The sequence below is a fragment of the Perca fluviatilis genome, chromosome 5, assembly GCF_010015445.1.
Source record: "Perca fluviatilis chromosome 5, GENO_Pfluv_1.0, whole genome shotgun sequence".
In the NCBI taxonomy this organism is placed as follows: Eukaryota; Metazoa; Chordata; class Actinopteri; order Perciformes; family Percidae; genus Perca; species Perca fluviatilis.
In genome coordinates this window covers 29,494,463-29,517,605 of record NC_053116.1, presented here as the reverse complement: position 1 = coordinate 29,517,605, position 23,143 = coordinate 29,494,463, and the positions used below count along the sequence as shown (strand labels likewise).

The 23,143-nt window shown below is 40.5% G+C and overlaps 2 protein-coding genes across 3 annotated transcripts; both read right to left on the bottom strand.

Annotated features, from left to right (window-relative positions):
* Positions 1–415: 415 nt before the first annotated feature.
* Positions 416–15,380, bottom strand: zbtb17 (zinc finger and BTB domain containing 17). Of its 2 annotated transcripts, none has more exons than XM_039799450.1 (15): positions 15,201–15,380; positions 13,043–13,308; positions 11,435–11,614; positions 9,629–9,955; positions 9,399–9,488; positions 8,771–9,048; positions 7,476–7,618; positions 7,075–7,375; positions 6,786–6,873; positions 5,291–5,407; positions 5,068–5,188; positions 4,541–4,671; positions 4,169–4,432; positions 3,924–4,013; positions 416–1,818 (listed from the first exon to the last, which is right to left on the bottom strand). In XM_039799450.1, exons 2-15 carry the CDS (start codon positions 13,245–13,247, stop codon positions 1,364–1,366), a joined length of 2,790 nt encoding a protein of 929 aa, XP_039655384.1. In that variant the 5' UTR covers positions 13,248–13,308; positions 15,201–15,380; the 3' UTR covers positions 416–1,363. The 2 variants fall into 2 exon arrangements, with proteins under 2 accessions (XP_039655384.1, XP_039655383.1); XM_039799449.1 differs by having other exon boundaries at positions 9,629–9,958; positions 15,201–15,379.
* A 1,764-nt stretch (positions 15,381–17,144) lies between these two features.
* On the bottom strand, positions 17,145–21,015 carry hspb7 (heat shock protein family, member 7 (cardiovascular)). Its single transcript, XM_039801989.1, has 3 exons — positions 20,654–21,015; positions 17,997–18,121; positions 17,145–17,841 (listed from the first exon to the last, which is right to left on the bottom strand). Exons 1-3 carry the CDS (start codon positions 20,811–20,813, stop codon positions 17,662–17,664), a joined length of 465 nt encoding a protein of 154 aa, XP_039657923.1. The 5' UTR covers positions 20,814–21,015; the 3' UTR covers positions 17,145–17,661.
* Positions 21,016–23,143: the final 2,128 nt, after the last annotated feature.

Sequence of the window (23,143 nt, the reverse complement as noted above, 5' to 3'; positions counted from 1 at the left end):
CTCCGCCAATGGGATGAAAGCTCTAGTATAAGACCCATGGACCTAACTGACAATCACGGAAGTCTCGGGACAGAAATTCTCACTGTCTATGGAAATTCTACCATATTTATTGAATAATCATAACTAAGACCAATAATTCCATGATTTTATCATGAGTTGAGGAGCAGTGCCTTAATGACTTGAGATGTCCACGTTTCATGGATGTTTCTCTTAGAGACGCAGTGTGTTTGCTAATAATTTAAACAATTCAAATGACTTATTTTCCTTGTTGAATTTATACATTTTATTACTTTAAATATGGGGAACACACCTTTCGATGATATTCTAGATATCCTGTGAGCAGTGTAAGCTTAAAGGAAGCCAGTAAAACAACACATTTCTTTTATGAAAGAATAACAGCACAACACAAGGCTGCTCAGGTGTGTGATGATTCTTTATTGACGAGATGATGACTTTCAGTGAGTCTAAGCAATGTTACTGATATTTAACAGGGCATATTGCATGTGTTAATATAAACAGACAAAATAATGAAATAAAACCATTGGTGACAGGAAACCGTCTTCATACCAATGTATAGCTTACTGCAATACCAGAAAAAAAAAAGTCTTGATATCAATGTGAAACTGAGAATTGTTGACCAGGATGTCATCACCGCACGCATTTTTAAAAATGTTTTATCAGAGGTATTTTTTTTAAGACTTTTTTTAGAGGACGCCTAACAAATATACAAATAGTATACATGCACAGCATTTACATTGTTTCCCAGTTAATGACATCCCACTTCTGGAAAAACGGAGGAATTAATAATCACCCCCCCAAATAAATCTTTAGTACCCCCACATGTTCATGTATATAATCTCTGTATAATGTGGTTTTCATGAAAATACTTACAACTAAGTACAATAAAATAGTTTGACTATTTAAGGAAAATCTACATATCTCATCTGAGTGAAATGGAAAAATAACACGGAGGTCTTTCTTTAAGTGAATAAGGGTAAGACAGAATTGTGATCTAAACACAAAGGACACAGCATCATTCTGCATTTCAGTCTAATAAAATAAACAAACTATACAAAGTGGTATAACTATCGCTGGAAGAATTCTCAACAACATCTACCAAATTATTGGATCTCACTAGGATCTCACCTCTTTTCCGACTGCAAAATACATGATTTTTGACCATATATTCTAAAATATAATTGTTTATAAAGAATTGTATGTTATGAATCCTGTATAGATACATTTTTACCATCATGGCATGTTGAATATCTGAGGTCTCATTAACTGCCTTTATTTCTTATATTTTCTTTTTGTGTATAAATTAGATTTCTGTTAAGCAATATTTCATACATTCTTCACAAAACTACGCCTGACTCTTACATTCCATCTCCTCTTCTATTTCCTCCTCTACCTCTGCTGCAGCTTCAATGTTTCCTTCTGTGTGGAGCTCAGTGTGGGCTTCCACCTCTTCATCCTCCCTCCCCTCCTCATGGATCACCCCTCCTGTCCCTTCTTCTTCTTCTTCTTCTTCTTCTTCTTGTGTCTCCACCACCATCCCTCCCTCTGCCTCTCCCTGTCCATGCTGGGCACGGAAGATCAGCTCTCCTTCCTGGATGACTTGTCCAGATGTGGGTTGCCATGTCGAGGCAGAATCCCCCTCAGCGGTGGTGGCTGTGGTGTATTGGTAGAAGTCGGAATCTGCCTGAAACATGACCAAGGCCTGAGCTGTGTGGATGCGGACGTGCTGGGCGAGGGAGCTGGCGTCCAAGAATTTATCGCCACATGAATCACAAGCGTACAAGATCTGGGTGTTGGGATCTGGGAACAGAAGAAGAGTCGACAAACAAAATAAGCGATTCAAATTCCTCAAACGGTGTTCCCTTTCATGTTAGACATTAACTGGCTTAGAATGAAACTAAACACTGCAGTATAGAACATCAAACTCACATTTGACAACATTTAGTAAGTCATCAGAGCAACTGCACAGTTCTAAATTATCACACCGATTTTTCCTTCAGATTTTTAAGATTTAAGGTTAGGCAATACTTTAAATATTGATTGTTTTTTGCACATTTTAGCCAATTTACTATATTAGTCAGTCCCTCCAGAAAAACACGATTATGTGATCGCATAATTCAATGTATAATTAGCCAAAGTCCGCAAAGCCCGCATTTTTTCAAATATGCCGCACTTTCGCCGCATAAATTGCCGATTTCCGCGCAAAATATGCGGTGCTTGCATGATTTCATAATCCCCGCATTTTCGTTGCAAAAAAGTCACATATATCTTAGCAGAAAGTTGAAAAAGAGCAGCCATTTTCCCCTGTTGCCATGGGAACGTTATGAAGTGACGTAATTATGCGACGTGAACATCATCGAAAAGCAGGTGTTGGAGGTTGAATTTGACATGTACTTTGAGTCTCTTAAGTTGGTATCCAATAAGAAAGCTATCTTAATATCTGATGTCTACTCAAATTTCTTTGTTTAAGTGCTCTTGCTGTCTATATTATTAACGATTTTTGAAAGTCTGTCTCTTTCCCTCTGTTTAGACTATTACTTTTATTTTTACTTTAATATTATATTATTTGTATATATTTTTGTATCTTATTTGTTTACTTATTGCAATAACTGAATATCTGTAAACAATTTTTGGAAATTAAGTTTTAAAAAAAAGCAGGGTGTTGGGGGAATCACTTTTTCATCATCCCGCAGTTTTTGCAAGTTCCCGCAATTTCATCGCATAAATATCCCGCATATTCCATCGCATTTTTTAAGAAAACGTGCCGCATAATCAAGGATTTTTGCCGGCAACAATCACAAAAAAACTTTTCAGAAAGAAATCAGAAAAAAGCGTTTTTCTGGAAGGACTGATTAGTTTCCCAAAACATAGCATGGTGTTCATACAGTTGACTTGACAAAGTCAGTCACAAAATACAGTAGTGACAAAACTGTTTTCACAACTGCTGTTTCCAAGGTCAAGATTCAACTTTGAACCACAGCTTTGAAGTCGGAGCATGGACGAGAAGTCCTTAAAATCTTCAGATAAAACGGAAATTTGACTGGACAAACTCTATCGGCTGATTAAAACCATGGTATATCATAGAAAGCTTCAGAGCAGCTTGTGGTCAGGTCGTTTTCAACATCATGTCACTTTTATCGGTTTGTTTTTTTATCAAACTTGTTATCACGTTATCATGCAGTAGTGCAACCACAAATCCGCACAACAGTCACTTAGAACATTATTTTGCTCATCAATGAATTTGGTACTGAAATTAATTCCATTTCAATGCATAGCTGAGTTGAGAATTAATTACCTAATTATATCATTTAGCAAGTCTATGAAGCTTCATAGGTCAGTTCAAACATTTGTCTGCTTTGGATTTTGGCAGCATTTTTTTTAGCATTCATTGATTAAAAATGTGCATATGCAAAGGCTCTGTAAATGTTGTAATGGTAAAAGGAACATTTTAGGTAATTAGACCAATGATAGAAATTTTTGTTTCTTCAATAGGAAATATAAGAAAAACATTTGTCTTTAAGCTGTTTCTGTTAAATGTGTTGATAACTGATGTTGAATACCATGATAACTCAACCACCAGACCAGTTCTGCCCAAATCTGCTGTGCTGTTGCAGCAAACAGGCTCAGCAATGAATTCAATTTCACGGTGGCATCCTAAATCCTCCGCAACCGTGAAATTGAATTCATTGCTTTCAAAATTAGCCCTTGAATATAAAATTATTTTTTTTACTCAAAATAATTTGTTTTGTTGCTCCCAACCCATGTCTGATATTCTGTTACGTTCAAAGTACCATTCTTGACCCCATTGTTCTATTGTGCTCTCTGTATGTTTTTTTAAAGCTATGATATTATTCAAATACAGATATTTGAGTGCATACTGTATAGTGATTTCCTTGCAGTCTTACCTGCTTCTTGCACTTTCTCCACTGCCTTGGTGATTTCCGCTTTCAAAGCCTCCGTCTCATCTGCAGACACTGAAGTAGCCACTGGAACTACTGTAAACAGTCACAAGACACAAAGTAAACAACCACTCATCGCTGTCCATTGCAGAGAAGTTCAGGGTGCTACCTGCCGCATTTGTCACAGGTCGAAGCCCATTATGTTGATATTTCCCCCAAAAAAGAACTTAGCCTTGAAGATGCTTTCTGACCTGTCAGCTGAGCTACAGCACTGGCTGCCAAGGCCTCGGTTGCCAGGGTGACGATGTCCTCTGTGGTGACGGTAACTATGTTAAACTCGCTATCAGAGGTGGACGCCCCTGCGCACCCATCAGCCCCCTCGTCCGTGTTGCCCTCGGCTAACACCAGCCGCTTCATGCCGGCCTTGCCGTGGTGGACGGTTTTGACGTGGGAGCGCAGATTATCCACCCGGTTGAACCCTCTGCCGCATTTATCACACAGGAAAGGTTTCTCCCCTGAGAGAGCAAGACGGAGAGAAGAAAACAACTCAAGATTTTTGATTGTTGAGTTCTGCTCCATGTAGAGAACAAGTAACAGAGACAGATAGAAAAGCGGTCTCTCACCTGTGTGAATGATAATGTGCTTCGACAGGTCTCCTACATTAACAAATGCCTTGTTGCACATCTGACACTTGTGCGGCCGGACGTTGTCGTGATGCCGGATGTGATTGGCCAGTTGACTGGACTGCACGAACCTGTCCAGAGAGAGACGTAACATGTATCCCTCATCTTGCTTCCTTCATATGCCCTGGTATATTTAAAGGGCTAGTTCACATAAATTACAAAAGAAAAATAACATATTTCCTCACTTACTTTTAGCTGCAGTTTTTGTTAAGAATTCATGGTAATATATTATTATTTTGATGGTCGACTGAACAAAACACCTTCGAGGCCATACATGTCATCTGTGATTCCCACTATTCCCTATGCAAAATAAAACTTAAAACCAATAGTTAATGTTCTCGGCTATCTTTTCACATACTGTACTTCCCAGTCTCCTTCTTGGATAATCTCAGGTAATATTCCCCAGGTACGAGTGAATTTGAAAAGTGAGCCTTCTGTAACAGCACTTATTTATCTGCTTTGCTGACCTTTTGCCACAGCGATCACACACGTAGGGCTTCTCTCCGGTGTGCTGGCGGACGTGAGCGATGAGTGAGCTGGCCTGGGTGAAGGCCTTGCCACAGATAGGACAGACACAGGGCTTCTCTCCTATAGAACATGATTTACAGTCTCACTGTGAAGGGATGTAGATAACATTTGTGTGGGGTTTCAGATGGATGCTTTCACATTCCAAAGTCTGCCTGAATGTACCTGTGTGGATGCGTTCATGCCGCTGCAGAGCTCCAGGGTCACTGAAAGCTCTCTGGCAGTGCATACAGGTGTATGGTTTCTCCCCACTGTGGACTCGCAGGTGTCTCTTCAGATTTCCTAAAAAGCAGATACCATCAAGCAAAGGTTAGGGCAAATGCCTCAAAGCAAAGACAATGACAAGTCAACTTCCTTTAGACAACATGCAGACAAACTGTAAGCAGCTGGGACTGTGTTAGTGACAGATAAAATGGTGAAAAAAACACTACTGTCAATGCATACCTGAAAAAATAACTGAAAAAGTCAATATCAGGAGGTGATTATACAGTAATTTACAAATATTTCAAGGAAAGTTGTAGCTCTGTCTGTGTGTTCCAGGGGAGTTTGTATGACCAGTTAACTGTAGCTCTCTGTTAACACCACCGGTAGCATCTTACTAACTTTAACTGAAATCATGTGACAACCGTGGGGTGGCAACGCTCATTTACATCATCAATTCACCTGTGGCAAGTCTAAAACCCAAAGATCCACCATTTACAATCATAAAAAAGAGAAAAGCAGCAGATCATCACGTTTAACAGAGATTGTTTAGAATGTGTTGTCGTCGAGGAGTCGACCTCAGCACATTTCTTTTTAAAAAGGTCCCATGGCATGAAAATTTCACTTTATGAGTTTTTTTTAAAATTAATATGCGTTCCCCCAGCCTGCCTATGGTCCCCCAGTGGCTAGAAATGGCGATAAGTGTAAACCGAGCCCTGGGTATCCTTTGAGAAAATGAAAGCTCGGATGGGCCGATCTGGAACCTTGCTCCTTATGAGGTCATAAGGAGCAAGGTTACCTCCCCTTTCTCTGCTTTGCCCGCCCAGAGAATTTGGCCCACCTATGAGAGAGAGAGACATCATGGCTTTCAAACGAGCAAAGTGGCAGTTGGTCAAGGCCACACCCCCAACCTCCAACTTGCCCCTCTCTCTCCTCCTCAATAGCTACAGACACAGAAATGGCACATCCTAAGGAAAGCTCATTGTGGGACTGGCTCTAGTGGCTGTAATTCTGCACCAAGGTGGAATTTCGGGAAAGAGACTTCAGATACAGTATTAGGGGACCACTGAGGTCTATATAAAAGCATCCAAAGAGCATCATGTCATGGCACCTTTAAGATTATTTTTTGAGCATTTTTAGGCCTTTATTAACAGGACAGCTGAAGAAATGAAAGGGGAGATAGAGGGGGGAACGACGTGCAGCAAAGGGCCGCAGGTCGGAGTCAAACCCGGGCCCGCTGCATCGAGGAGTAAAACTCTATAAATGGGCGCCCGCTCTACCAACTGAGCTATCCGGGCACCCACCTCAGCACATTTCTAACAAGTTAAGATCACTGTATAACAGAAGTCTGTGAAGGTTCTCAGTCAGAGACTTCTTCAGTTCTGGATAACTGTATAACTTCTGTATAACAGAAGTAAATCAAATTCAAGAAAAATATGGTAAAATACTATGGTCTTACCTGAGGTAGTAAACTGTTTGCCACATTCCTTGCACTTGAGAGGCCCGTCTGTGATATGGATCTTTAGGTGGGCCTTCAGATTTCCCGGCTAAAAAGCCCCCACAAAATTAGGTAAAGAGTTAAGAGACTCAATGTAAAATGCTCAGCACCACATCACTGGTAATAATAGTAACATGTGGCTACCAAACTCAGGTTTTCTACAGTTGAAGATATTGTAACATGTCAGAATTTTTTTTGTTTGTTGTACAGTCGCAAAGCCTATACAAAGCCTTCACGAACATGTTGCTACCTGGTTGAAGCGTTTGTCGCAGTATGCACACTTGTTGCCCTTCTCTGTGTCGTGCGTCTCCAGATGTCGCATCTTGGCGGTGGGGTCAGAGAAGGCCTTGTCGCAGAAGTCGCAGTGGTACGGCTTCTCGCCGCTGTGCACCAGCTGGTGGCGCTTCAGGTTGCCGGACGTGGTGAAGAGCTTGCCGCACACTTCGCAGCTGTACCGCGCTTCGCCCGTGTGGCGTTTGCGGTGCAGGTTGAGCAGGCTGATCTGGCGGTAGCTCTTTCCACAAGTTGAGCAGCAGTACGGCTTCAGAGGGCTAGGAGGCGACAGTAGCGCAATTAAAGACACAAAGCGGACAGAGCTCAATAGGCGGGTGTCAGTAAACTAAATGTCTTGCTGAAAATAAAGTAATTCACCTGTGTGTTTTCTCATGGGCTTTACACGCTGCAGGGTCAGAGAAAGCCTTGTTACAATCCCGACAGCTGAACGGCTTCTCTCCTGTGTGAATACGCATGTGTCTCTTGAAATTACCAGTGTGGGTGAATTTCTTCCCACAGTCCTGGAAAGAAAGAAAAATATGTCATGAAGAGTGAGCTGACAAAACCTTTTAATGCAAATATTTGTATGCAAATGTAACCAACATTTGCCACAAACTTCTGAAGTCGACATTTGCATAAAAGCTCCCAGCATCAACAACATCTCCAACTTTGATGGGGATGTATAAGCTTTAATGCAGTAGTAGTAATAGTTTGTTTCTACTGTCTATATTCCCGACGTTTCACTTCGGGGATTGCTCCATTGCCGCCTTAGATTCCGCCGGATATCCTCCTTTTCGGCCAGATGTATGCTTTCTTTGTGTTGGAAGTTTAAACTCCGGTGGATTTCTGAGGACTATAGTTAACTGCTCCTCAGATCTCTGCAGGGTAAATCCAGACAGCTAGCTAGACTATCTGTCCAATCTGAGTTTTCTGTTGCACGGCTAAAACAACTTTTGTTCCACTAAAACAAGTTCCTTCCTGAGGCCATTTTACAGCGGCACCAGTTCCGTCCAGCGCTTAGCGGCCCCCATGACAATTGTGATTTGTTTCTATCAACTTTGTGCCACAAGCTGTGGAATAGCACTGCTCATTATTGTCACAGTAAAAATAGTCTTGCGTTGCCAGACCTATTTCCTGAGCGCTGCGGAGGAGGGTCTGGCTAGTCCACACAGCATTCCGGGATGGGAGAAAAACGTGATCTGGTTTACTGGCATTTCTTTAAAGCAATCACAATCGTCTTGACATCGGACAGAGCAACAGTGCCGCTGCAAAATAGCCTCGAGAAGGGAACTTGTTTTGGTGGAACACATGTATGTTCAAAAGTTGTTTTAGTCGTGCAACAGAAAACTCCGATTGGACACATAGTCTAGCTAGCTGTCTGGATTTACCCTGCAGAGATCTGAGGAGCAGTTAACCATAGTCCTCAGAAATCCACCGGAGTTAAGAATGCCAACACAAAGAAAGCAGAAGGTGAATGACATCCGGTGGCACCGGAACAATCCCGTAAATTAAACATTGTCGATATATAGACTACAAAGTTGATGATATTAACTTATATGCACAAGCTAAACAAAGCATTAGGTCTGACAAAATGGAAACACTAAAGTAAAGAAGTTACAAATTGTAAATGACTACAGTTACTTTCCTCCTGCACACAGACTGCTATTTCTCACCTCACATTTGTGTGTCACGGAGCTGTAAGGCTTCGACTCCGATCGGCTGCTCATAGACGCTGACTGAGTTTGTCTCCCATCTCTTTCGCTGCCCGAATCGACTCCATCCACCTGCTCGCTAACCTCATCGTCTTCTTCTCCAGAGCCCTCTTCATCATCAGCTTCCCCGTCGCCAGTCTCTGCACAGTCGTCCTGCTGTTCTCCGGCCTCTTCTGCCGGCTCCACCACCTTCTTCTCAGATTTATTCTTTGATGTGCCTTCTTCCTCTGAGTAATTGTCTACAAGGACGATAATAGGGAACTCCTGAAAATGACATACTGTCTGAAGCCTAAACTGGAAATGGTCATTGGTATAATAGCATGTTTCTGCGGGTTTCAGAAAGGCTTTTTTTTTTTTTTAAACCGTCACGATACCTGGAATTGAATGTAAGACTAAAACTAAAGAAACACTAGAATACTTACACTAGTTCTATTGAAACCTTTTTCAAATGTGCCAATTTCCCGACTTGTTCTGTCTGGAATAAGTTTCTGTATGATGATACTCAACCAGTTCCATAACCAGTGAAAAGCTTAGAACGGGAAGAAATTTTGGGTTGATATAGCAGAGTAAACCAGCGCAGCCTGCTCACCAGGTGGGAAGTTTCGTCGAGGAGGTTTTCGGATTCTTCTCCCTCGAGAGCTCATGTAGGATGAGCTGCCAGCGGATTTCAACTGTGATTCTGTAAACAAAGAGAAAATATCTTAGTTTATTAGTCAAATAAGAAAGAGCAACACTTGCTAAAGACGCTTCAATGCATCATGTGGACCTTAAACGCCCCCAATGGACGGATTAGATGACATTCTATAAATATGTACTTACTGGGCGCGTAGTCAGCATCGGAGGGGTCGTCCTGAAATCCAGGTGCATCTTTTGCAGCACTTTCTTCTTCCTTCTTTACAGATATCTTCTTTTGAGCAGAAATAGGGGTGGTTTTGGGGTGTCGTCCTCGGCCTGAGTGGGTTCTAGTGGGGCTGGGCTTGGAAACAGTGGGATGCGTTTCAGTGGAGATGTCTTCCTTTATAGTTTCCTGATTTTGTGGGGGCTCTTTATCTTCTGAGGGGATACTAGGACTCTCCTCCGCTTGAGATGCCACTTCTGCCAGGTCACTCTCCAGTTCCTCTCTCTGCTCTACTTCACCTTGTTTTTCTTCTGGTTTGTAAGTAAAGAAAAAATTGAGAGGTTTCCTTTTTAATAGGAGATGGTGGGTGATTACTGTATATACAGTAAGGCTCCATATTGCATTGGACTGCAAAGTGGAATGGAATCTAAATGTTAAATTTGAATCAGATTAGGTTAACAGCTTAGTATAAACAACAGTGAGTAACCAGAGTAGACTGATATATTTTGCACAAAATGTGGAATTCATGAAATTGTATCACAATCATCATATCAGAGAAATACTTCACCAGATGGGAATTTTAAAAGGTTAGTATCCATCAATATTTAGCTCTGTTGTTTGTAAGTTTTGAGTGCTGTCAGTAGCTAACTAGAAAAACTAAAACACTCCTCTACAGTTTATACAGGGTGAAAACGTTGAAGGGGCTTTTAGCCTCTTAACATGTTCGAAATGTCATTACAAGTGCCTCGAACATGTTAAGAGGCTAAAAGCACGTTTAAAACTTGCCAGGTTTCAGTCTCCTGGGTGCTAACTGTAGCAGGAGGATAACACGGTGTAGGCGACACCGATTGTTTTTGTTTTTCTCGCTATTGACAGCACTCCAAATTTTCAAACAACAGAGCTACATGTTGAAATCGACCGGAATTTTCCTTTAATATCAACTCGATATAACAACAGTTAATTAATATGTATGCCTGAACAACATTTTAAAATGTAAAGCTCTGACTTCTCTTTTTTTTTTAAACGCAGGTGAAAATCTGCTACTAACTATGGATAGAGTGGGAATACTAGAGGTGTTAAAATTAATCAAATAATCGATGCATCGAATCGTGGCCATGGACGATGCTGCATCGATAATCGGCAGGCTCATAATCGATTATTTGTGTTTACAATTTCATGTAGGCCAAACAACATTTCTGTTTACATATTCTGTTATGTTTTGCACATTCAGGAAGTGCCATGTGCTCAGTGCTGTAGTTTTATGTATCCAATTTATTTAGTATTAGAGCACTGCAAAATGTTTTGTTTTTTAAGCTTAAAAAGCTATGAATTAAATATCCTATATGGCTTTAATAGAAAAATGTATTTGACGCATCTTGACTTCGAATCGAAGACATGATAATCGTAATCGAATCGGGAGATCAGTGAAGATTCACACCTCTAGGGAATACCTTGTTCCAAATAATATAAGCAATAGGAAACCTCATGCCATGGGAAGTGACAGTTAAGGTTAAACACATTTGTTTTTTTTTAAATTCATTCAACACAGAAAATGTACCTTGTTAACCCCATCTGCCCCTTTCTACACCAGCAACAAATGATTGACCTGGTTCAGCACTTTGAGGGCGCAGATGATTAAGTTGAGGACAATTATTATTACTTTAAAGGTTCGGACATGAAAATGTAATGTTTAATGCATTCATTACAAAAAACTATTTATATTGAGTATTTACAGCAGCAGCCCTATATTGAAAAAGCCGACAAAGCTTTGTGCAAATTGGACTTACCAACGGCGAAATCCAGTGTTATGAGGGATGGAGCTGGATTTGCCATTGACTGGTACGCAGAGCAGGCGTTTACAATTTCTTGCATCTGTAGAAAGTTTGCAACAGCCAGCACGTCTTCTACATTCTGTGGACTTAAAGTCAGCTTGGCAGTGTACATAAACTCCAGGACCTGACCCAAACCTGCAACGACAATCAACAATACAACAGGTCTGGTAATACAGCAGCGATGGTGGGGTACGTCTAAAGTAGGGCTGGGCGATATGGACCAAAAGTCATATCCCGATATATTTTGGCTGAATATCGATATACGATATATATCCCGATATTTTTTTCCGCGAAGTGAGAGCAAATGTTCAGTCAAAGCCCAAATCAAATATGACATGTCACAAGTAGTTTCATAGAAACAGTTGCAAAATCAAATAAATAATAAACCGGTTTCTTCACCTGGTTCATGATTAAATGCTCAGCTGTTCAAATAACAATAAAATGTAAACCTAAATACTGTATAACAGGAGTACCTTTTTTGAAATCAAAGCTCCATAGGCTATTTGTGATTCGTTCCAAAGGTCAATTAAGCTTTAGATATTAATATAATCTACTTTGTTCAAAATGTAATGCCTCATGCCTGTAAGCCTAGGTTATAGTCCCATTCTTCCACTTGATACTGCTTACACTTAAATAAACTTAAGATGAACTATCGACTACAAAACAAAGAAATTTATTATGATCGGTTCACAGATCTGAGTTCAAACGGAAACTTCACCCTTCTGAACTAAGAGTTTCTGCTTCAGGGTGAAGTTTAAACAGACTGAAATGTCCAGGCTCATTCCTCCACTATTTATTTCTGTTTGTAGCGTTGCACATGTAATTTTAACGGCACTGAGCTCCAGATCCTGCAGCCGCGAGGCGGTCGCTTCCCGGCTGTAGCTTCTTCCTCGACCGCCTGCCGCCGGCAAACTTAGTGGAACTTTCCACCGATATCGACATACAGTTCGGCTCCTGGACTACGTATAGATCCTACCGATCCCACTCTGTCTTTGGCTGGTCCGATCTGGATCAGCGGGGACCGCGCAGCAGCCGGCGGCGCTGTGTTTTTGCCCGGGGGAAGAGACGCTGCGGCCGCGGGCTCTCCGGCCTCCGCTGCCCGCCCGGAGCTCAGATTGCTGGTCGGGCGCGCATATATAATCATAAAACACATTGTCACCTGTTAAATGTTATCCATTGCTGTTTGTTCTTTTCATTTCCTCTATCGAACATAATTAAGCAGTACAAAAGTCCGGCATCTTTAGCGTTGATCTGAATGCTTCGGCCCCCTGTTCCAAGATGGCGGCGGGTTTTGACGTATGTTTAGAACCTCACGGCGACATATCTATGGGAGCAAGGATCACATTTGAACTATATCGATATATGCGATATGGTCTAATTCCATATCTCATTTAAAAATATATCGATATATTTGTTTATATCGATATATCGCCCAGCCCTAGTCTAAAGTACTATTATTTAAGTAAAGCACTATCGCTATACAAAGGCAGAACACGAGTGTCCACAGGCTGATCAGAATCAGAAAATGTTTTATTATGTAAAGGTATACGGATGGGAACCCACCTGCTGCATTGCTGATGTCAAGATGCACCACATCTTTCTGGTCCAGGAAGAGGGTGCGGAAATAGACACTGCAGGCGGCCAGCACAGCTTTGTGGGCCTTGAAGTCCACCCCGTCCACAACAAAGGTGCAGTCACACAGCAGGCCCTGCTTGCGCTGGCGGTTAAGCTGCTCCAGAACCTTCCCACTGTGCCACGGGAACTCCATCGTCCCAAAGGCTTGGGGATGGTGGAAGAGGCTGGTGGACAGGCACGGGCTCTGTGGACCGCTGACAGGCAAAAAGTCACATGTGGTTGGCTACATTAGGAAAGGCTCAAAAGGCTGATAGTCGGCTTGACCAGCTTGTCTTTAAACTGGCATGACATTTATTGGCCTTTAATTAGACACTACCAATCAATCAGCGTTGTTCACCTCTGATATGAATATGTACCCTCCCTCAGCATAGTAAAGCAATTGGTTTTGATTAATAATTCAGATGACTGACTAGAGCAATCATTTCAGCGGTTAAGATGTGAGAGTGTAATGTTAAACAATACACAGACTATTAGCCTTCAAAAAGCTACTCATCTGCAACACATTCTCAAGATCTCACTTCCCCGGGAAATTCAAGACGATGATCTCAAAACACTTTAGGGCTGCACCTAACTATTATTGTCATAGTCGATTAATCGGTTGACTTTTTTTCTTGATTAATCAATTAGTTATTTGGTCTCTAAAATGTCAGAAAATTGTGAAAAATGTGGATCAGTGTTTCCCAAAAGCCCAAGATGACGTCCTTAAATGTCTTGTTTTGTCCACAACTCAAAGATATTCAGTTTACTGTCACAGAAATATATCAATAATCACATTTAAGAAGCTGGAATCAAAGAATTGTTACTTTTGTCTCAAAAAATCACTCAAACCGACTAATCGATTATCAAAATAGTTGGCAATTAATTTGAGAGTTGACTACTAATCGATTAATCGTTGCAGATCTAAACCACTTCACCTCAGTGTGCAATTGTTTTCACTGAGTGTTGCCCTCTTTTGATTTGTTTAACTTTGTGTATTTCTCTGTTTAATGACATCATTGCAAATGAGGGAAACCTCAATGATTTCTCAGGCTTAAATTAAGGTTTGAATGAACTCTAACCTTAATACAGTTATATATCTGTAGTCACTCAGGATGGATAAATGCTTATCTACTTTCATTATTTCGACATAATGTAATACTATCTTTGTTGTAAAATGAGCACAATGACATGTAGATGCTCAAAACAGTAGTCCCATTTCTAATTATCCCCATTTCAAACTGTCATCTGTATCTGATCACAAAAGTTTTAAGAAAACGTGTAACTTCATCCTGCAACTCACTCCTATTTTACATGTAATGGACAGCGCAAAACGGTTAGGTCGATTGGGTTATATCAACACACACATCAATGGAAACCATTCTTAAAATTGTACTGAGGTAACGTTAACTCTGCCTTCGCGGTAATACAAAAGTTAAACAAATACTTTATCTTGTAGAAAGTGTTTCTGATTTGTGCTGTAACGCTACTGATGTTGAATAGCAGTGGTCTCTGCACTAATGGATGCAGCTAGTAATATAAGGCTCCTTTTCCTACAGGATCCCACCAGAATATGCTCGAGACAGAGATACGATTTTTAAATTGTGTTAACAACGGAAAAAAAAATAAAAAATAATAATAAGCTAGCTAACGTTACATTGTATTTCATTGTTGAAACCTATGCTAAGCTGCTTGATGCAGCAATGAAATAAAATGTAACGTTAGCTAAAGTTAACCAAACCACAAGTAGCAAAAAAATAGCCAGAATGACACCAGCATTTAGCTTCAACTGACGTCGGCCATGAACTACTCGCACTAGACTCAAACTACTGGGAAAACAACATTAAAGCTGTGTTTTGTGACTGGAAATGAAGATTTTCTAAGTTTTGACAGCTTTGTTTGACAGTGCAATCCATCGATTACAATTCCTTCATCCTTGTAGCTTTGTTATCAGGGATTAATTTAGCGTGCCTTGACAAGCATATAGTGAAGGGACAAGATGGCGGACCGATGAGTCGGGCCTGTCTTCATCCCTTGTTGTTTTATCAGCTAGCTTGCTCATTTCGCTCAATTCAAGCGCAGTTATGATAAAAACAAACTCCCGAATTACCTTCTTGTTGTAGCTTTTTCGCGCAGAGTTCAAAGTGCTGCTCATGCGGTGATATGGAGTGTTTGACTCCGTTAGGAAAAAACAACCCAATCGAGTTTTTCGGTGATCGATCCTGCCCCGCTGACCACAACTCCATCCACCGCCATCTTCCTCTCTCTGATCGATTGATAGGGACCGGCCGGATGTATCACAGGAGCACGCGCAGTGTGAACACGTGCTGTGCTGCTGATGATGACCACGAGGTGGCGCAATATCATCAAGTTATTCTGTTTTTTGTATGCATCCATGGGTGGCACACACCACAGCCACCAACACTTTAGATGTCATTAAGCCGATTAAACACATTTCAAGTTGGAGCCAATGAGCTACTGAAAAGTAAACCCACCAAAAACCTTTCTTTTTTTATTTAAAATTCTAAATCATAGTGTTGGCTTCTATACTAGGCTACTGAGTAGTATCAAAACTGTATTATGCAAGGTCTTTTAAGAATATAAATAGCCTACTTGCAAAGCACTCTTCAAGGGAACATAAAAATCATTAATTTCAAGGCTACTTACAGCCTACAACATTATAAATTAGGCTATGTAATGTTGTCTTCCACACAGAGAAGCATGCCAAAATGCAAAGGCCTCAGCCTGGCTCAAACATAGAGTAAATTACAGTCACATAATTATTTTTTTTGTATTTCTCAAATAAAAAAATTCAAAGTCCACTCCCACATATTTATGTGGATAGTTAAATACCTGGGAGTGATCTTGGATCCTGTATTAGATTTTAAAAACCATGTTAAAAGGGTTTGTCGTGTTTTGAAATTTAATATTGCTAACTTCAGGCACATTAGAAGCTCTTTGTCATTGGAAGCAGCTAAATCTTATTTTAATGCAATGATTTTATCGCATATATTGTATTGTATGTCCTCATGGTCTCAAGCCAAACAAACTGTTTTAAATCCTCTTAGATCTTTACATAATCAAGCTTTGAAAATCCTAGACAAAAAACCTAGACGGCACCACCACTGTAGTATACTGGAGAAGTACAGTATTTTAAGCTTTGATAATTTGATCAGGTATTCTGATATCTGTTTGGTTCACAAAATTCTTAATGATACCGCTCCACCCCCTTTAAAAACATATGTACAGCTACGCTCTAAACTGACAAACAGAGCCTTGAGGTCTGTATCCAGGGGTGATTGCAATGTTCCCAAAAGAAAATCAGTTTTTTCTCAATCAGCCTTGTCCTATAAAGCAGTCAAAGAATGGCATGGGCTTCCTAACACTTTAAAGAATATCTCAAATTTTAAAAGCTTCTCGCGGGCAGTTAAATACTTCCTTTTAGACCATCAGACCTGCTCTCACTAACGCTTTTTATTCCATTGTTGTGTATATCTGTGTATTGCACCTTCGGTGTAAATAGTCTATTTACATTGTCTTAACTGTCTTTGTTGTATAAACATGTTATGTTTATTGTTTTTGTCATGTACTTAACTCTGTTATGTCATTATAATTGTGGAGGACTATAGATGGAAAGTAGCATAATGCTAAATCTGGTGCAGCCATCTTTTTAATGTAACTGCACATTGTCCTGCTAAATAAACTAAACTAAACTAAAAACTAAACTAAACATAACAAAGGCTTCTAAATTATTTTTGCTTGAATAGAACCTTTGAAATTCTTTTTTTTTCATGTAAGCACAACAGATGCCTCATAAACACACATTTTTCTGTTTTATTTTCCAAAATTAAGTGCTATTTAAATTGGGTTTCAAAGCCTTCTCCATAGTGGCAGCAATAAAAGTCAAAGGGAGAAATGCTGAAGCCATTATCATTTGTTTGCCTAAAAAACATAGGCTATTAGTATACAAATGTAGAAATCAGCTTTTTAAATGAATATCATCTTCCCAACCTCAGGCCCATACCTTTAATAAAAACAATTTGCCATACATCAATCAAAAGGTTTATACATTGTCCAATGTTTATTGTCAAAGCAGGATCATTTTATTCACACAAATAATAATATACAATAAATTATTATTACTGTAACGTGGCAACTATCAATTTCAGAGGTGAGTCTTCAGGAGTGAAGTGTGAACTGATCAGTTAATTGCTGTGTGTGTGTGTGTGTGTGTGTGTGTGTGTGTGTGTGTGTGTGTGTGTGTGTGTGTGTGTGTGTGTGTGTGTGTGTGTGTGTGTATGTGAAAATGCCGTACATGTCCAACTCCTGTGTTGCAATAGGTTATGTGCAGGTATGACCTATTGCTGCTGTGTACGTATGGTGAACTAACTCAGAATATCAATGAGCAGCAACAGGCATTGTTGCAGTTGTGGAGGATGGACGTGGCATGTTTTATAGGGCACAACTGTCTGAGTATTTAAAGTAGAATGGTTTAAGTGAAGACAGGAAATGAGGAAGTAGCATAAAAACAAAAAAAGTGAGAGGTTTGTGATGAGAAAGCCGATCCCTCTCTAGATCTTGATCTCGGTGCGGAAGGTCTGTACGAGCTCGTGTTTGGCCGGGTGTCGCCGTGCCCTGACCGTTAGGGTCCCTTCGGCACCCAGTGATGATGTCACTGAGGTGGGGTCCACATCCTCAGGTAGTTGGCACTTGTGTGTAAAAGTGTTCATCACTGAACCATCCTGGGCCAACTGCCAAAGACAGAATGTTAGCAATGACTTAATGTATTGTGACTCCACAGAATCCACAGACCCCAGTTTAATATGATTTTAGTCATATCATTGGAACACAAAATTGTTTTTAAAGACTATGTATACTATTCAATATCAAAAAGAAGGCTGCCCACCTTTTCTGCACGAACTTCAATCTGGTTGTTGGATGTGGTGACGATGACATCTTCAGGGGAGAAGTCTCGCACGTCAACCGTGAACTGGTATGAATCCCCAAGAGTCTTGATATTTCCAGGACTACCTAAGGCCAAAGGTTTGAGAAATGATCTTAGACCATAGGAGGAAATAGAAGTAAATCTATACTTGCCTCTTTGACAAATCATTTTCACTGAATTCTCATTTACGCTACATGCTAAAGAGGGTAATCACATGGTCTGATAATTGTGGGCTGGTGATAATAACGATATAGGAATCGGTAACAGTAATCGGTAAATGTTACAGGCTCTCATTGATTTAAAAGACTACATCATGTTATTGAAAGATTTTCAGTTATTGACATTTCGGTGTTACATGCCAACAACTTAGAATACAACATTATTCAGGCTAACTATTTTCTTCTGAGATTACAAGCTTTCTTTAGAGGCAAATTAAGCAAGCCCAGATCTGTGTATATCCTGGGAACCCAATTTTAAAACACATACCTTTTAAAAGGTCAGTACATTTTTTGAGAAAATCTGTTTTAAGGCAGGAACAATAGAATACACACAGTAGGAAAATGAATGCTGGCTTAATTCCATTAAGCTGCTTCAGTTTCAGGGTCTTGGTGCTTGCTTTGTTAGTTTTCACATCACTGAAAGGATGAGTATGTAAATACTATTGTATTTGCCAATGAAATTTGAGTACTTTATATTCTTAAAATAAAGGCACATAAGTGGTAATTATCTAGCTTTCTACATATTATTTGACCTTAAATATGTCACATTAATTATTTGGCCATTCTTTTTTTGCATCACAGCAGTTCTGAAAGTGGTTTATATTATTTATTTGGTTTCATGGAATTGTGGAAGTGTCTTTTTAGACTTTGACAGATTTGGACTTAAACAAATTTCTTTTCTAAATTGACCATCTTTGATTAGAAAAAAAGTCAAATGCATGACATTGCAAGATCTTTAGAATTTACTGAAGTAAATGGCTATGACAATTATGAATGTAATATTCATGTTGGTGGAACCAAATTCAAAATTGTATGATAAGGCTCTCTGTGGTTATACCATAGGTGGGAGCCAGCATACTTAGCTGTATATTGTTCTGGTATGAAGTTCTACAGAGAGTAATTGAAAAGTCGCAGTTCAGATCTGAGCAATGGTTTGATTTTTTAGCAACTACCAATAATTTTCATTCTTTCCCAGACAGTTGTTAACCGTCTGTCTGCTTTTTTTGTGGAGGGCAGTTAGTTAAAAGATTTATCAGAGCCATTTCACTAAAAGCAGCTGTCTGCTGCTGTTGCTGCTGCTGAAAGATGGAGTAGATGAGAGCAGAGTTTGGGGGAAAGGAAAATGGCCTAAAAAGCGCTGTATAGCTGAGAGGAACTGAAGAGTCGGTTGATACGGTTCTGTGGGGTTGTGACTATGAGGGACACCCTTCACGTTACACCTAGTCACTTGTTCCATTGTTTGTTTGTTTTTTAAAGCTATTGATTAGCTGTATGGAAAAGGTTTATGGCAGTAACAGGATAGAGTAGAGAAACATACGGTAGTCAAGCAGTCTGATGCTGGTCAGTGACAGTCTGTCCCCAGAGATTCTGAGCTCAGTGAAGAACTTTTTGATGACACATGACCTCACACACAGACCGGACGTGAGTGTGCGTGAGATATTAGCTCTGACTTCCAATGCAGGTTAGTTTGACAGTGTGACATCATTCCAACTGTGTGTGTAAGCACTGTATTTGGTGTGTACACTGGTCACCAGGCAACCATCTGGTCATTCCTTATGCAGGCGTCATTCAAGATACTCAGTGTGTGAAGTCACACTGCTGGCGGCCAGTCCAGCATTCCACAGCTTGCTTGTGTGTGTGTGTGTGTGTGTGTGTGTGTGTGTGTTTGGGTGTGTGCCTGGCTTTCCCTTTGGCTTTCCACCCATCCTTAGGCTCCTGTGCACTCTTATGGGATACCAACAATGGTTCCAAAACAATTCAACTCTGTCCCTGATACATGGGCCACATGGACTCCGAGTCCATTTAAAGTTTAGATGTCACACATTCACACGTCTGTGTGCGCCAGCAGTGACTGTTATAGAGCAGTTCACACATTATTGAGCTAGAAGATGAACCACAGGCACTGTAAAGTGAAATGTCTCCTGACCTTATAATGTGAAATTTAAACACACATATGCCTGAAAAACCTGGAAGGGAAAGCTGATTAATGCCTCCATTTCTACAGAAATACAGCCTAAACTTAGAGTGTGTTCCCTTGTGTGCATCTGTTTTCTTTTCTTCTTCTTCTTTTTTTTACACTAAAGTTATTCCATCAAACCGTGGCTACAATCTTACTTAGAAATATATTTGTCCACACACATCAACCACACTAGAGTCCCTTTGCCTTTTCAACTCTGTCCTGCCTGTTTCTTTCTCCCTCCTCTGAACTGCCACCTCGGACATGTTTTATCACCACTTTATGGAGAAAAAAACACCACACTTTGAACAAAGAGCTTCCAAGCACAGACATAGATCTACTTTACAGCCAAAGCTGTCTCTTCAACCTGCTGTTGCTATTATTTTCATACCACTTTTGTATACAAAAGGAGTAACAGAGACCAAAAACTGCTTCCAACTTACTGGAAAACCCCAAGGCGTCGCTCCCAGGCCTCATGAAGGAGCCAAAGTCCTCAGCAAACAGTCCCCGGCTCTTCTCCATGTATGGGTTACCAGAGGATGAGGATGAGGTCTGGTGGAAACTACGCTCCGATCGATAGGCAGAGGAGTTGGTCACACTCATGGATGGCTGAGAGTGCTGGGTAAGGCAGAGGAGGAAGAGTAAAGGGAGGGAAGAGGGAGGCGGAGAGAGTGGATTCTTATGGGCGCTTAAATGTAAGAAATGTTAAACACAGCTCTTCTGTCTTCTTTCTGTTCTTCCTATCTCTTGTTTTTCTTGTCTGTGTTAGGTAAAGTCCTTTATTTTCCCACTTTCCTGAAGCCACCCACCCATGGCCCTTATATAGTGTATGGTCCCATGTGTGATTGGGAGGTGCGCACATGTGTCACAGCTCATTGGGAAAGGGTAATAGTGTTCTATATTTATCATGAGACGCACAGAGCGATGGAGAGAGGGGTCTGTTGTTGGAAAAGGTCTGGACATTGAAGGCTATGAGGTTAAGAGCATGGTCAGAGAGCGGCATTTGATAGAGAGAGGTAGAGAAGGGCCGGGGGGGGACAACAGTTGTCATTTCAGATACACCATGCCTAAAATAGCTTCCCTCGCCTCTCTTTAATTCTGTCTGTGCCGCTTTCCTAACATTATGTGCTATGCCTTTGTCCTGACATTGGATCCTCACATGGTTCTGCCATTAAATGACGTCAGCGTTTTCACAGCGTCTCATTAGAGAGGTTTTTGTCATCTGTTTAATGAGTTAATCTCTCAAATGTTAAACCTCCGAGCACATATACACCAAATGATACGCCGGAAAATGCTGTTTTGCCGCTGAGCTGGGTGGAGAGAGGAAAGTCAATTTAAAAGTGAAAAAGGAGCCTTGCCTCTTATTTCAGAGTATAAGTTAGGAGCAAAACAAAGATGGAAAGAATGTGCTTGAAAACAAAGCTGTCAGCGGGAGCAGGGGACTTAGTAGTGACATTGCTTTGTGGCTATTAATATCTGCGTGGAGAGCACAGGCCATGATGATAAGGAAACTCACTGCTCTCCTCTTTGCTGCTGACAGCTAATCTATTAAAGTCCATGCATGTGCTCATTGACATTACATATTTGACTTCTGCTTTTCAGTCAAGAGTGGGTTGCCTATAATATACATATGTGTATGACACATATAACATCACTCATCATTACAACTGCAATGCCAATCATTAAATATCTGCAATCACAATCATCTTGAAATTGAAATTCAAGGCAGTCCGCTGTTGATAAAAAATACACAAAGGTTGCCATTTTTTTGTTTTAAAGCCACGTTTGAAAGGTTACCAGACATTACAAATGACACCACACAGCGATATGTTCTCCCAGTCTTATCAGTATAGAGCTCAGAGCCCCTGCTGAAGGTCTAAATCCAGCCCAGCAACTAACCTACTCCCTGCCAGGGAGCACAGAGCCTCCACCCCTCCATAGTAACAGCAGTAATATTGTTGGTTCATACTGGCCTTTTATTCAAAATTAGACAGTGTTTTGCACCTCTGATGGAGCTGTCATCAAGACCAAAGTGGTAGTCTGCAAAATGTGTTAGGAAATGTCAGTGATGTTGGTCATATTCATTTTTCAACAAATTTGTGTCATTTTATTATAAGGTTTATATAAGGTTGAATTAATCTTAGCTGGTACGTATCTCAGTTTTCAAAAAGTTAAAACCATTTCATACGGCTGACTTTTTTTTCAGTTTGGTTGTTGGGAAGCGAGGAAGCTCTCGATGATAACAAATAAGAGGTATGTATTGGAAAGCTCAGTAGATCATAGCACCTTAACAACTTCAAAGAAATGAATGGTCTATTTAGGCATCCAGTGTGATCCCTGCCTTAAGGCGTTCAAATATGTAGCTCAATGTCAATGAATGAAGATGAAACATAAACACTAAGTGTTGTCTTGTGACGTTAAAAGCGAGATAAATAGTGTTTACCATGTGATAAAGTTTGGATGGAGTCAAATGCATAATATTGATAAAATATGGCTTATAATCATTTCAGGGAGCCGGCTAGAAACACAGGATTTATGCAAATGACAAACAAGAATAACAACCAAGAGTGAGAGGAAGAATCTGATCTCTCTGATGTCAGTAATCCACGTTGTCTCACCAGTGACATGAGTCACCTCTATATGTATGTTTGTGTGTGCATTCCTATCTGCCCACAAAAAGCACTAAAACACACACACGCACGCACGCACGCACTGTGTTTGGGTTGTGTCTGCTTCAGCTGCTGCGTGTTGCATAATGTTGCAGATGGAGCGTTCAAGTCCCAGTGATAGACACATGGTGGCTGAGCTAGGTCATCTCACGTATGGTCGGCTTGGTATGCATATGTAGTTATACAGCTGTTCATGAAAAAACTTCTGAGAACACTTGAAAATCTCATCTGATCACCTATTTAGTTTTGTATTTCAAGATTTTT